We start from the raw sequence: 14,815 nt of genomic DNA, 5'->3' as shown, positions 1-14,815 counted from the left end.
CCCCACAGCCTTGATTTTTTTAAAACAGGGCTTCTCTGAGTAATCTTGTTGTGCTGAAAATCTCTTTGCAGATCAGGCTGGCATTGAACTCACAGGGATCCTTTGCCTCCTGAGTGTTGAGATTAAAGGCATGTTCTTTCACTACTGAGCTATGGACTTCTTTTTCATTAGCTGTTGTTACATTTATATCTATTGGTTATCAAAGACCAAATGGTCAGCCCTGAAAACATATAAGTAACATGTAGTAGAAGTAGGTTGCATATATGTGTGTGCGCTGTGTACACACATACACATATAAAAATAATTTTATACTGATTATTAGAGCTATCAGGTAAAACATTTTTTTCTTTATGTGGTCATCTTCCTAAGGATTTGGGGGCTAAAGAAAGCTAAGGATATAGTGCTCATGTCTAAGCAATGCTAAATCCAAAGTGGACAGCAGCAGCCCCTGGTGGTTCAAGAAGTGAAAACTGTGTGTCCATAGTTATGGGAGTGGAAATTCGGTTTTTAAAATGAATATGTACATATTTAGCTATTTAACTCAGTTCTCAACCCAACACATTAAAAAACAGATGCTTTTAAAAAATGATCTGTTGGCAAGTTGCTTGTTAAATTTTATCAGCTGAAATATTAAAATTCATAATGAATTAATTAACACATTATATAAAAATAAAATGTTTTTGTTTCATCATTTTACAAAGTATTATAACCAGTGGTGGTTAACACTGGGAGTTTTGTATGTCTTGATATGTGTTGCTCAAAGAGAAACTAAATTTATAGAATTACCACAGAACTGATGACATTTTCTGTCTTCACTCTTGAATTGAGTTGGCAGATGTTTTCAAGAACAAAAAATTCCATCTTATTACAAAACATATTAAGCAGGTTTTCCTGCCAGGCATGTCTGACAACGTTTATTGCCTAGACCAAATCAATCCCCTTAATAGTCCATAATGTATTATAGCAAGTATATTATTTCATAGTTAAGGACGTTGCTACATGAAAGAGTAAGTCCTTTGATCCCTTATGCTCTGTTCATCATGCATCAGAAAGGTACCACAGAACCCACTCTTTAGTCACACCTACTCACAGGCATTCAGCAAATGCAACACACTTGACTAAGCTTCTGGTTTTAGACATGTGTGCTAATTAAGCTATATTATATAATGTATATTAGATACTTATATAAACTTGAAAAGATATTGGCTATTTATTAGGAACCAGAGAAGAAGAAAATGCAAATTTTTGAGTATGTAACATGGTCACTACTCAAAAGTACTTGAATTTTATGGCACTTAATATCATGAGTCTATACTAAAGTCCCAAAATTAGAAAAACTCCAAAATCTGGAGTACTTATTTTTCAAAGCATTTTGCATAAGTAAGACATCGTTTATGAGGAAAATAAGGTGGTTTCAAGTATTAAACAATATTTGTACTGAACTTACACAAACTTCATTTTGTTAGATTCTACACTGAAATGGCTACAGGGACAACAGTAAGCAAGGCAGTGTGACATTTGTCAATCCTCACTCACACTGTCAACATGCTCAATTGAAAATATCAAAGTTACTTTAAAAAAAAATCCTTGGTTTTCTCAGAGTTGGTGCATTCTTAATAACTGCAAAAATTCAAGTGAAAAAGAGTGAAAGAAATTAAAATAAAGTTTTTAAAAATCAATCAGAAAACTAGACTATAGCAAAGATCCTGCATGTCAAGAAATGGAGTTTCAGATGGATGCCAACAAACAGTCTACACACATTTAAGTATCTTCAATATGCAATGGCAGCCTCTCCAAAGGTTCTACATGTCTCCTTCACATTTGGACGGTTTTGGAATGGCCATGTATCTTTTGACCTTATCTCCAAATTTAGAACCACTTTTCTGTTTTTAAAAATTTCACATAATGTATACTTGTTGTAATCTTTACTTGCCATCAGAACACCTAACACTTAGTCTCACCTTAGGAAAGAGACAGCCAAGTCATCCCAAACACATGTTAGATGACTGCATCAACTCTACCTTTGTCTGTATTCTACTCTTACTCAGTAACTACCACGAACAGATCATCATTATTAAAAGATCATTTGATACATAAATAATCTTCATGTCTATATTTAAGGCATGTTTATCTAGTTATCTCTACACCAGGTTCTAATTTTCTTGGTTTGCTCTCTTTTTGAGTTTCAACTTCTAGTAAGTTTTGAATTGTTTCTTTATTCTCTTAGTATGGAATTTGCACTACTTGGAAAAAATGCTTCTATCTGCTTCTTGTTAAGGATTGAAACAGAATGGAAAAAAGTATAATGCATACTCAAAGATTTAGAGGATAATAGGAAGATCAATATTGGAAAATAAAATGCATGCTAACAATAATCATAACAAAATTATGAGGCAAAAATGCAAGAGCTATCTCTAAAGTAGCAAATGATGAAATGTGAAAAAGCTAACTACTTGTGGTTATTTTCAGAAGTTTTGGTAAGCACCAGTTATTAGCAATAGCAGTAGAGGGGGCAATAGTTCATCTGGGTAGAATCAAGATTAAGAAAAGAAAGAAAACAAAGTAACATATTTGACAAAGTACCAAGAGTGTGAACACAGTAGAATAAATGTGTAACGCAAACACCATTATGGTCAATGTGAGCACATTTGTGAAACAGAAATAACTTTAAGCTAAGGATAAAATATTTCCACTTCCACCCAAAATTTTAGCACAATTTTAGCAATTATGGCTAAAAAGTGAAAACAGAATACTATTTTATATATTCAATTATGAAAAAATCCATCAATAATAAATCTTAAAATACTAATGATATTAATGAAATATTACCTAATTTTTTTCATTTTTTATTAGGTATTTAGCTCATTTACATTTCCAATGCTATACCAAAAGTCCCCCATACCCTCCCACCCCCACTCCCCTACCCACCCACTCCCCCTTTTTGGCCCTGGCGTTCCCCTGTACTGGGGCATATAAAGTTTGCGTGTCCAATGGGCCTCTCTTTCCAGTGGTGGCCGACTAGGCCATCTTTTGATACATATGCAGCTAGAGTCAAGAGCTCCGGGGTACTGGTTAGTTCATATTGTTGTTCCACCTATAGGGTTGCAGATCCCTTTAGCTCCTTGGATACTTTCTCTAGCTCCTCCATTGGGAGCCCTGTGATCCATCCATTAGCTGACTGTGAGCATCCACTTCTGTGTTTGCTAGGCCCAAGCATAGTCTCACAAGAGACAGCTACATCTGGGTCCTTTCGATAAAATCTTGCTAGTGTATGCAATGGTGTCAGCGTTTGGATGCTGATTATGGGGTGGATCCCTGGATATGGCAGTCTCTACATGGTCCATCCTTTCATCTCAGCTCCAAACTTTGTCTTTGTAACTCCTTTACTTAATTTTTAGAATCTTATCTTGGACACTGGACTGGATAGGAAGCTAATAATATAGTTTTTGTTTATTTGTTTTAGTTAAAATGCAACCATATGGAAAAAGCAAGCCGTATACTTTAGCAGTGTACATTTTTTCATAAAGCAAATAAGTATACCTGGGGATTTTAATTAATGGCTGCATCATTGTATTCAAAAGCCATTCAGAAGACTCTATTGTACACATATATGTTAGGATGGACCTCTTCTAGGGTCAGTGGATAGTGCACTAAGTGAAACAGTCCACGATTTTGGTCCCCATAGAGTTCATACTATCTTGATCACAGTCTACTTATCTATAAGTCTGAATCAATATTAATTATCCAATTAAGCAAAACCATATGTCTTTATTCTTTATAACTGGCCAGAAGTCTTTGTTAAGGCTAGTGTGCTGGCTCAATGGGCAAAGCAAATGGCTGGCAAGCCTGCAAACCTGAGTTTAATACCCAAGACCCATTTGGTCGAAGAGAATCTTCTTTCCACAGTTCTCCTCGGGCTTCTACATTCATGACGTGGCATGTGTGTACCCACAAGCATACACATACACGGGCATGTATGCACACACACACACATGCACACACATAGTGAAGAAACTGCTAAGGTTAAGAGTATTTGTTGTTCAAATACAGGATCAGGGTCCAGTTTCCAGCACCCACATGGTGGCTAAGAACCATCTATGACTCCATTTCTAGAGGCCTTGATGCCCTCTTTTGGTCACTAGGGCACTGAACATACACAAGTACATATATAACACACACAGGTAAATCATCAACACACATATAATTAAAATATAAATAAATCCTAAAAAATGTAATTTTTTAAAAGAATCAATCTTTATCACCACCAGATATGGCCATACCATGTCACACTTTTACCACATGTGATTCAATTTTCATGTTTCAGCTCTATAGTTTGCTTTCTCTGGGCAGAACAGTATGGTATAGATATATGGGAACAAAGAGTCCATCATAATTACTTCCATTTCCTAGCTATATGATCCTAAACAGTAGCCAGTGCATCAGTTCACGTAATGTAGCCAACCAATGTATGATTTGACTTAAAACCTACTACATAGGATGAAACCCACGCCCTGCACAATTATAGGGTCAAGAACATAAGTTTGGACAGATACAAGGTCTTATGCAAAACTCGAGCAAAACCAAGCCAGACCAAATCCCATTATATTAATGGAATTTGGGCATGAAATTCTACCCCTAGCAATGGAGCTACTGGTAAGCATTAGCTGCTGGGAAAGGAGACACAGTTTTATTTAAGTGTGTACATGCCAGTAAGTCAACCATACTCTACTGGAATATCACACATCCACATATATATGGGCAGCATTAATTGGTCCTTATGGGTTATTACAATCCAAGGATATGAGGTTGGGTAGGTGGATCTGAGAAGAGTTCAGGGTTGGAGAATATGATCAAAACTTATAGTATGAATCTTTCAAAGAACAGAGGAGAATCCAATACACATGGATGCACTATACATCCAATGAGACATCTCTTTCCCATTATAAAATGAAGTGTGTTGGAGTCTTTCATTGTACAAATGCTATTATGCACAATCCTAGGTGAGAAACAGTGTTAAGAAAATATGTTATTAACTCAAAGATTCACATACAAATCTGGTAAGTGTTTGAATATGAGAACTTCATTTAGGGCAAATGGAACAAAAAAGCCAATCGTCCACTCTTCCTCCACAAATAAATAAACAAGATTTTAAAAAGAAGTAGAAATAGCTAGTATATTAAAAGTATAAAACAATTAAACCTAAAGTAAAAAGACAAACCAAAAAAGACCAAGTCTTAATAGAGTATTGAGAAGCAGAGATGAAGAAAGTAAAGAAAACATATACATACAAAACCATCGAGGAGGTGGGTGGGGCAGCACCCAAGCAATGTGGCAAGAGAAAATGCAAAGACAAAGGGAGAGGAACTCTTCAAGTAGGTGCATGAGGCACTTCTTAATCTGTAGAAATTACAAGCCAATAAGGAAGAAATAAGCACACCACTGTGCTGCTCGTCTTTCACATACACACATGGAGACTCTATGGCTGGAGTAGTAAAAGGCCTCATAAAATTAAATTTTAGAATCTGCATAAGAGACAAACTTTGCTATAAATGGTGCTTTACTGATTGGATGATATGGCAAGAATCTAAGGACAACAGATTGACCTACAGGCTAGTATCACAACTTTGATGTAGGTGTACAAAGACATTATATATCTACAGTAGGAAAAGCAGAATACTTAGAGACTCTATATTGAGTAATTATTTCCAATGAGTATTAAACAGTAGAAGGATTTACAAAATTTGAAATATTACACTGTACATAAATATTCTGACTCATACAGTCTGTGTATTCTGGTCAAGGCACTGTTTTCAGTGTCTTGAGAATTTATGCATGACTGGTCATTAGTATTAAATCTCAACTTCTACAACAAGAAAGACCATCATGACCTAAAAGAAAATAAATAACTAAAACCAATAATCAATGCATTTCCTTCAAATATAGCATGAAGTATTTAATTAATAATCTTTAATATAGGGTAAATATAAACATGAATGTTGCTAATACTCTACAGGGTAGAGCCAGGCCTGGTTAGTCCCACTGTAATGTCAGCTGAGAAAGAGAAGAGCTATACTCCAGTTTAAGCGAAGCCTGGGATACATGGCAAGTTCCAGGCAAATCTGGGGTACCTGTGACCCTCGTCTCATCCCCAACCCTCTCCATAAACACAAAATATTGATTTTAAAGTTTAAGTGCACTGAGCCATTGAACTTTAAAGAACATACGAACTTGCTATCTTCCCTCAATAGGAGCATTTTTTCATACTCAACTGTTAAATTCTAGCAAACAAAAACACTTAGAAAATGTATCATAAAAGAAGACACCAAAGTGCAAATACGTTCATGTGTATCAGTACAAAATTCAATGTGCGTGGGTGGCGCCACTGAAAGGGCTGATTCCATGATGCTGTGCTACAGAGCCAACTGCTCACTCTGTGTGACGAGTCAGACACCAATGCTGTTCTCCTCATCACACTGCATCAGGATGCTCTGAGCTTAGATATGCATTGAAGTATGAGTTGCTTTCCTCCTCACTGCGGGTGGATAGGTGGTCACACACATCATCTGCTGGAAACTGTCACCTGAGATGGTGACAGTCTTATATCTTGCTTTAAAATCATTCTGCTATATTTATTCTCATAACACATTAATATGTGCTGGAGAAGTGAATTAAAAAGGTTTCTTCCTTTTGCAAACATCATATTAAGACCTTAGAAACTGTTCCTTGAAACAGCAAATGACACGCACTAAAGACAAAAGTATTTGCATTAGAGATTCTATAAAGTGTTTTGTAACTTAAATGAAAAAAATCCCACCCAGGCAGACAGGTAATTATGAAAAATGAATGTTTGCTTAAAACTAAAAGAGTCAACAGCTTCCAAAAACAATTAAGTAATTGAAATGAAATGAAATCCTGAGAAAACCAAAGAACAAAAAAGAGACTTTTTCTCTTTCTTACCCTGATAAACAACTGCATCATTTCTTTCTCCTTTTGAGGGTTGCGGTACTTCTCATAGAAATCACGACGCTTCTTTGTTTCCTTGGAGACCTTATCTCTCCTTTCCCGCTTCCCTGCTGGCTCATCTGTACCATCAGAAGATGATGACTGTTTATGCATTTTCTGCTTTTCCACTTCTATATAGTTTTCATTTGGGTTCAGGACGATGACTCCATACCCTTCCTGTTTTGAAATAAAAAAAAAGTGTTACAATTAAATATCAGAATTTATTTCAATTCATGAAGATAGTCCTAAAACATTAGGAAAGGTAGTTTAATATATTTTCAAGTAACTAAAATATTTTAAAGATTAAAGCTGTTTGCACAAATAAGCATATATTATCTATTAGAATAAAATACATGGACATAATTGCTACAGAGAAAAATAATGAATTTTAAATAAAACATAATCTACTTGAAGTGTAGTTAAAAGAATTTATCACACAAGGATACATTCAAATCACATTCTGTATAATGTTGAGAAAACTATATCACCTATGTACCTTGGATCTTATTCTCTTTCCATCCAGAAAGACTAAAAAAAAACCTCAGAGAGCAATATAAACCAACCAAACAATGAGTAGAAACTGTTTAATCTTAAAATTTGCTAAGGCCACAGTAACACGCTGCCTTGTTTAAGAACTAGTATCCTTGTCCTGAAAATCTAAGTTCTACAGTTTAAAAACACAATGTTTTGAGCTATTAGGGCTTTAGATTTTAAACACACATTTTCCTTCCTTATTCACTCCTCACAAGGCAAACATTTCTGCAGTTACATTTTTTTTTTTTAAAAGGACATTAAGGTTCAATTGATGAACTAATCTAAACCTTAGAAACACAGCAAGCACTATCAAGTTTAAGGAGTAAAATTGTTTGCTCCCAATTCTATGTCTTTTCTATTCAGTTTTGTAAATGTCCTAATTCTGCCCTTATCTTTAAGGTGGTATCTAGAAATATAATACACTATAGCAAAACCACAAGAACAACAGGAAAAAAAGTTTGTAAAAATCCCTAAAACTACTAAAAACAAATGTAGTTTTTAAAACTATAATCATAAAATTTTCTACATGAAGATCATCAACTCAAATTTTTAACAACAAAACCAAACATAAGATCAATATTGACATAGACCCAAGTTCTTATTTTTAAGAATGCTATGCAGCGGTGTTGGCCTTTTACCTCCTGAACTAGCTGTAGACTTCACTGGAATAACTCTTTCCATTTTTAATGCCTGCCTAGTCAAAGGATATTATTGACTAAAACAATTACTGGTTTGGAAATTTCAAGATCACTAAAGTTCTGGTCTTGTGATAGTACTATTAATTAAGATATAATCCTTTTACACATTGGAAACTAACACTATATTCCTATGTGATGAAAAAATGCCACACACCCTTCAGATCCTTCAATAATACTTTTTGCCTCTTTTATTAATCACCAATAAAGTTTTAAAAATTAAAACATTTTACTTTAAAGAAAGAGAGATGTTGCATGCTTTCTTTTTTAAGTCTGTTAGCTGTTGAGTCAAAAGTTTTACCAACAAAAGACACTTTATTTGGGTCTGCTTTATTCTAATCTGTAGAGCTATTCAAAAGTCTTGTAATTCATTGTGCTCACTGTCAGGTAGACAGATTGTCACTTGGTGATTTTCTACAGTTGGACACACTTGACTAATTATTAAAATCACATTTGAAGGAAGTCCCTAGCTCTCTTCCTTGTGGCTCTTACAACTTTTCACACCCTTCTCAAATTTCACCTGGAACTTCTCCTCCCACCACAGTAAGTTAAAGAGCCCTGTTACACTCTGCTAACCATGGTGAAATGTGGACATGCAGTATACTGCTGCTGGTGTGAGGAACAGTCACAAAAGGTCACCACAGGCCAAAAAGAAAACTGCCTCTTTAGTAGATTTTGTACTGTGAGTAAGTGGTCTCCTGTCATGCTTCTCTGCTGTCTTTTCTGACAGACAGACACACAGACAGACAGACACACACACACACACACACACACACACACACACACACACACACACACAGAGCTTTTTTATACTTATACACAAGTTAAAAATTCCATATGGAATTTTAAATTTCAGAGGAGGTGCAAGCATTGTGTACTCCAGTGTAATTACCAAACCAATATATAACTTAATCACCAAACTCCTATCTCCATACCATCAGACTCCTCTGAGAATCAGACCCTTTGAGAACAGACCCTCTGAACATCAGACCCTCTGAGGATCAGACCCTCTGAGCATCAAACCCTCTGAGGATCAGACCCTCTGAGCATCAGACCCTCTGAGCAGCTTCATCTCATTGTAGGAAGTTAGATTTAAAGAAAGAAAACCATGGGCCTAGTTCATTTTAAATAATTTCTGAAATTTGAGATGTCCCACCTAAATAAGAAAATAAACATATACAAATCATTGAAGAAGAAGTATTTGTCTAATTTATTGATTATGTAACTGAGAATTATATGTTTCATTTATTCAATTTTCTAAAGGCACAATGTCAATTTTTCACTGAAGCATCCGCACAAAAAAATTATACTATTTTTAAATCACCACAATTATAAATAAAGAATTTAACAATTTAGATGTTAACAATAAATGCTGAAACAACTAAATTTTTTTATCTTAAATCATTATAATTATTTAGAAAATATTTTATCCTTTAGATATTTCAAACTGTCAAATTAATTAAAATGATAGTGATCACAAAATAATAAAAAGTATTTCTGGAAAAAATCAGTTACAAATTTAATTACATTTCTGGATATTCAAAAACCTAGCAATTTGAATTAAGGCTTTCATAATAAGCTTATACAATGTTCACATAGATAATTTATAACAAGTTTATAAACAGTACAATAAAGCCAGTACAGACAGTAGCACTATCTTATCTCAACCCTACCCACAGTCATGTATAGCCAAACTTGGCCTGTGTCTTCTGCTCTCTTACATACAACGTTAACCTAAAAAAACTTTCATGTAAGATTCCAAGATGTTGGTAATGTCAACTCTAATATATGGGAGCCAAGGTGTCAAAGAAAATAAAGTGACACAAAGCAGAGACAATATATTAACCATTAATTTTTTGAAACAGAGCTTACAAGTTCAACAATAAAAATATACACCAAATTAAAATATAAGTGTTTCTGAATAATTAAACAACACAACTAAGTAGAAAGACTGCCACAATCATCTTTATAAAGTTTACAAAACTACAAGATAAAATCAGACATTGAGTATACTATAAAGAACTATGTAGTGCTGCTATTCTTACCAAGGGAACCTCTTTAACATGGGCTTAGACTCTAGAATGCAACAGTGAAGCTTATTTTTTTTTAATATTTAATAGTTCTTTAAGTACATGTAAGTCCCACAGGAGGAAAAAACTTCAGCATTCCAAACCCACATGGAGAGCTCTTCTGTTTCTTTTAACAAGAGTAAGTGATCAAAGTGGTTATCTAACAGTGCCATTGCATAGGCTACAAACATCTTTTACAATGATTTACACAAATTGTTTAAAATATGTAACATTTCAGGAAACACAGCACACTCAAAGCTGTTAACTCACTCTTAGGTTTGACTTGATGTCTAGATCAAGAAAGTATTCAACAAGACAAGTACTGGTCTACAGGGCAGGGTTAATTCCTCAGGCTCCATTTCTATGTATGTGGAGCTATAACTTTGGTTTCAGATCTGAATTTATAAATTCTAAATTATACGATCTTAATCTGATACTCTCAAAAGTTTAGTGCTAAAATGTGACATATTTTTTAGCTTAACTATTTGCTATGATTAACATAAAACACACAGAATCTTCTTACTGTGAAGACTAAAAATTAATTTACTAATAAATGATAGTTTATCATTAAATCAGCAAACAATGGTGCAGGCTGAAACAGACAGGTGGTGCCCAACACAAAGAACACATAGGAACCTTTGCTAGAGAAATTAAATAATCACAGAAAATTACTTATCATGAATGTGTAGAGAGAAGTATAAAAACAACTGACAAAGAGCCTACTTTTCACACCACATGAAACTATAAAAACTAAAGATATATAAAAGTTTGTATACTAACTACCAATTACACAGAGAAGGGGAAATAGGAACAAGTTCTAAAGCTTTTAAAATCTCTTTTGAGTGGCTCTAAAAAAAAGCAGCTGAAAGTACTCAGCTCTGCATATTAACTCGCCAATACTGAAAGCCACATGTGACCAGAGAGGTCAAGGGCCACACTAGAATCTTTTGACCCATGGAACTATCCATTTCGGTCTCTAGGCAAAGCTGTGTAGGAGATCATTTTACATAGATATATCAATCATATTCTTCAAGTTCAGTATTCTACCTGCTTCACTTGAGAGAAGACAGGTGTTCATCCTCAAGGCAAATGAAACTCCAAGTGTGTTATCTCTACCCACAGTTAGACGGGACAAACAACTGTCCAAGCATCTCTTCCGAAAGAGCTATGTTATGTTTATTCTTGTCTTCACAAGAAGGGTATGCATATGTCACTGTTGCAACATCCTAGGTGCAACAGTGAGATGAGGTCATGACAACCAATCAGAAGTCACTAGTGAAGCGTTAAAGTAAACATAGCTGTTGGATCTGCAGGTCTGCTTGGAAAATGCCCCTTCATTACTTCAGCAATTTTCTCAAGACGTGACCTGGCACTGAAATGCCTGAAATGGCACTTGACTCCTGTTTGTGCTTCTTCTCAAGATGTATTAAAGTAACTGCACCCTACAAATATTTTATAAAGTATTCATCAGGATTATCCCTCAATTGGCAGTTTCCTGATTTTTCATGCTGTATATGGGGTATAAAATAACTGTAATATGGACCAACAGATTATCCCAGATAAGCCTTATACTTCAAATAGATCAAGTTAGTCAGTAAAAGAAAACATGCCACAAAAAGTTTTCAGAGGACCACCTGTTGTCTATTATTTTTACATAGCACTTACTCATAAATCATAACACAGGGTAATTAATCAAGCTGTCAGAGCGAAGGTCAAAGGTTATATGGCAGAGTCAGAAGGTCATGCATGGGCTGATAGAGGTCAGGGTCACACTGCATTCCTCATTATCAAGTTGGGATGAGAGACGGCCCAAGCAAACAAAAGTGAAAGCAGATGGAGAAGTGAGTGAATAAGAAAAGAAAGAAAATTTCAGAAATAAAAAGAAAAATGAAAGACTGTCAACTGCCTTCAAATGGAGAATAAATATGCTTAAAAGAGGCCAAGAGCATAAAGCAACTATAGTTTTATCAATTTAGTAATTGAATATAACTTTTCATGTCCATCTTATTATTGCATACTAAGCATTATCACAAACATATATTCTTCATCACTACCTCTCTTATAACTTGTATGTTCAAAATTAATTATGGTAAACCAGAGTTCCAAAGATGAGATGCGATTTTAACACCTAAAAAAAATTTTAAAAGAGAAATAAAGAAAAAAAATAAAGCAACTCACAATGAGTTTTTCTTCTCCCTGTTAATACTGTTTCAAGGTTAGAACAGTAAGTGATTTTAAAACATAGAATAGAGAATTTCTTGAGCATGATACAAAGATATCCACAAATAAATGTATCATAAAAGTCATTTTGAATAACAAAACAGTTATAAAATATTCTATTATTACAGTGGCCTGAATTAGATGCAGAATACTGTGCAAAATTAGCTGTCACCCTTTGCTCAAAATCTTTGTTAATCTCATTTTGAATGTTTGCAGCTTTATCAACACATGCATCAATGTCAGCTCCTTGGTTACTGAACCGCTGTACTTGGAAGGAGATATAATTAAAATGTTTTGGCACAGAAAAGGTGAAATTGTATCTTCCCTTGTTCCCTTAGGAGTCTGTAAAACATGAAAGATATATTGACAAACATACACACTTGTCTCTAGTTCTGACAACCCAGGGCACCAAAGTGCTATTTTAAAAACTCACTTTGCTCTTACCCGTAATATCACCTGATCTGTTTCTAACTTTACCCCCTAGGTTTTAGAATACTACAATGCTTAAACTTCATAGAGATTTCTAGTATTTGTCAATAATTTATCTATGGAAGCATTCCAGGAATTCACTACCACCACAAAGTAAATAGAATTACCATTTACTATTAAGGATAGTAATAAGATTTACTGCTACAGCTTTATGGAAATTTTATGATGCCTTGCTGCTTATAAAAAAACACAAATAGACACTGACCCTCTAACACACTGAAGTGAAAGGAAGTAAGAATTCTAACTGGTGACCAGTTGATGTCAGATTCAAGTCCCTAAAGATATCTGCGGAGCCCTACAGACACACCTTTATTAAATGATCCAAAGCAGAGTTTGATCTTCAGACTTACAAGATTTACTCTTCTGCATATGAGGCAAGCCATTATATTTCAGAACAATATTCCCATGGCTTCCTATTAAAATATATTATAACACAGGTATGTAAATATCAACTACCATGCGGTCCTGGTGGCTCACAGTCTTTCAAATATTCTTTGACCCTACCACACTACATAAACATATGCTTGAGTCGATGATAAAACCTGCTTAAGAACTAGTGTATACCATAGACAAATTATATACCACAGTACACACAGGGTAAATGATTTGAACAGTAACCTTTGGAGTAATCATCTATAAAGTGTTACATTTCATAAAGAGATTGCCTAGCACACAGTTCCTGACTTGATCTAATGTCCCTTACAGACTTGTGGTTACACCAATCCACAAAGTTGTTACTTTTTAATACATATATTATTTAAACATGATTAAAATTCTGTGCTCAAAACAAAAGAACTAGTGTATACACTAATCATTGTATTTTAAAATATGCCATCTTCTCCTGTCCCTTCCAACTAAAGTTATCATATCTGAGATAACTTTATTGCTCACAGATATAGTGTGCTTTCCTTGCCTATATTCCACTTGCAAAGGATGAGGACTTCATAAAAAATTTGATATACTCACTGAGTTAATAAGGTATTAAATACTGAAGTTATACAACAGCTATTTAATAAGCAGTTACTATCTATGATGCATTATCTTTGGTACAGGTAAGAGTACACCTATATTCTATACTTCAGGCGCCTTCCCTTTTCATTTTAAGATATTTCTATTCAGTAGTAAATTTCAAATAAGATTTGAGTAAAAATCTCTGGAAAGACTATAAGAAACATCTAATTTTTCAAGAAATAGAAGGGGGTTAGGAGGAGAAAGCATAATATTAAGATGTTCCTACCTAAATACACATTAGGGAATGGTTAACCTTAAATGATAAGCTAAGTGTGTGATTGTTGTAATAGTATGTAGTTATTCTCCTTAACAAAGAAAATGTACTGTTTGTGATATCTATTTGCATATTACACAAGTAGCATCATTTCATAATGTCAGAGAGATGCTTCTACACATTTATTTCCTAACAAACAGGTGCAACTGAGTACAGCTATGAATTTTCCTTCCCACAGTAACCTATGTCAGAAGATCTTCTCATACTTCTTCTGCTAAATAATTTAATTACTTATGAGTTATGGTTTCTTTGTAACCTTTTAAATGACTAACTCATTAAAATGCAAAAATATGCAAAACATGATGTCACTGGGTCAAACAGCTGTGTTGGTAAAATTATGGCTGTGAATGTCCCCAAGAACATGAAAATATTAATAATTTATATTGCTCATTAGATGGGAAAAACTCTTTAAACAGATTTAGAGACAGATTAATTTTATAATCACAAAGTGCTACACTTCCTAATGGTAACAAATCTTTCTACCATCTGTGACCCTTTGGTCACATAAACATAATAGTCAT

At 34.4% G+C, this 14,815-nt stretch overlaps 1 protein-coding gene across 12 annotated transcripts in view; it reads right to left on the bottom strand.

Moving 5' to 3' along the window:
- The window catches only part of Fam172a (family with sequence similarity 172, member A), a 457,564-nt gene that overhangs the window by 256,408 nt on the left and 186,341 nt on the right, over nucleotides 1-14,815 (bottom strand). For all 12 annotated transcript variants that reach the window (XR_001780804.2, XR_003950473.1, NR_028109.1 and 9 more), the window contains one exon: nucleotides 6,958-7,179. Coding sequence is in view for 9 of the 12 variants with exons in the window: in XM_006517352.3 (XP_006517415.1) it covers nucleotides 6,958-7,179 (222 nt within the window). In the remaining 3 variants the exon portion in view is untranslated. The remainder of the gene's footprint in view (nucleotides 1-6,957; nucleotides 7,180-14,815) is intronic.

The sequence above is a fragment of the Mus musculus genome, chromosome 13 (genome assembly GCF_000001635.26).
Source record: "Mus musculus strain C57BL/6J chromosome 13, GRCm38.p6 C57BL/6J".
In the NCBI taxonomy this organism is placed as follows: Eukaryota; Metazoa; Chordata; class Mammalia; order Rodentia; family Muridae; genus Mus; species Mus musculus.
The sequence above is the reverse complement of the archived record's forward strand: the minus strand, read 5'-3'. Positions and strand labels throughout refer to the sequence as shown.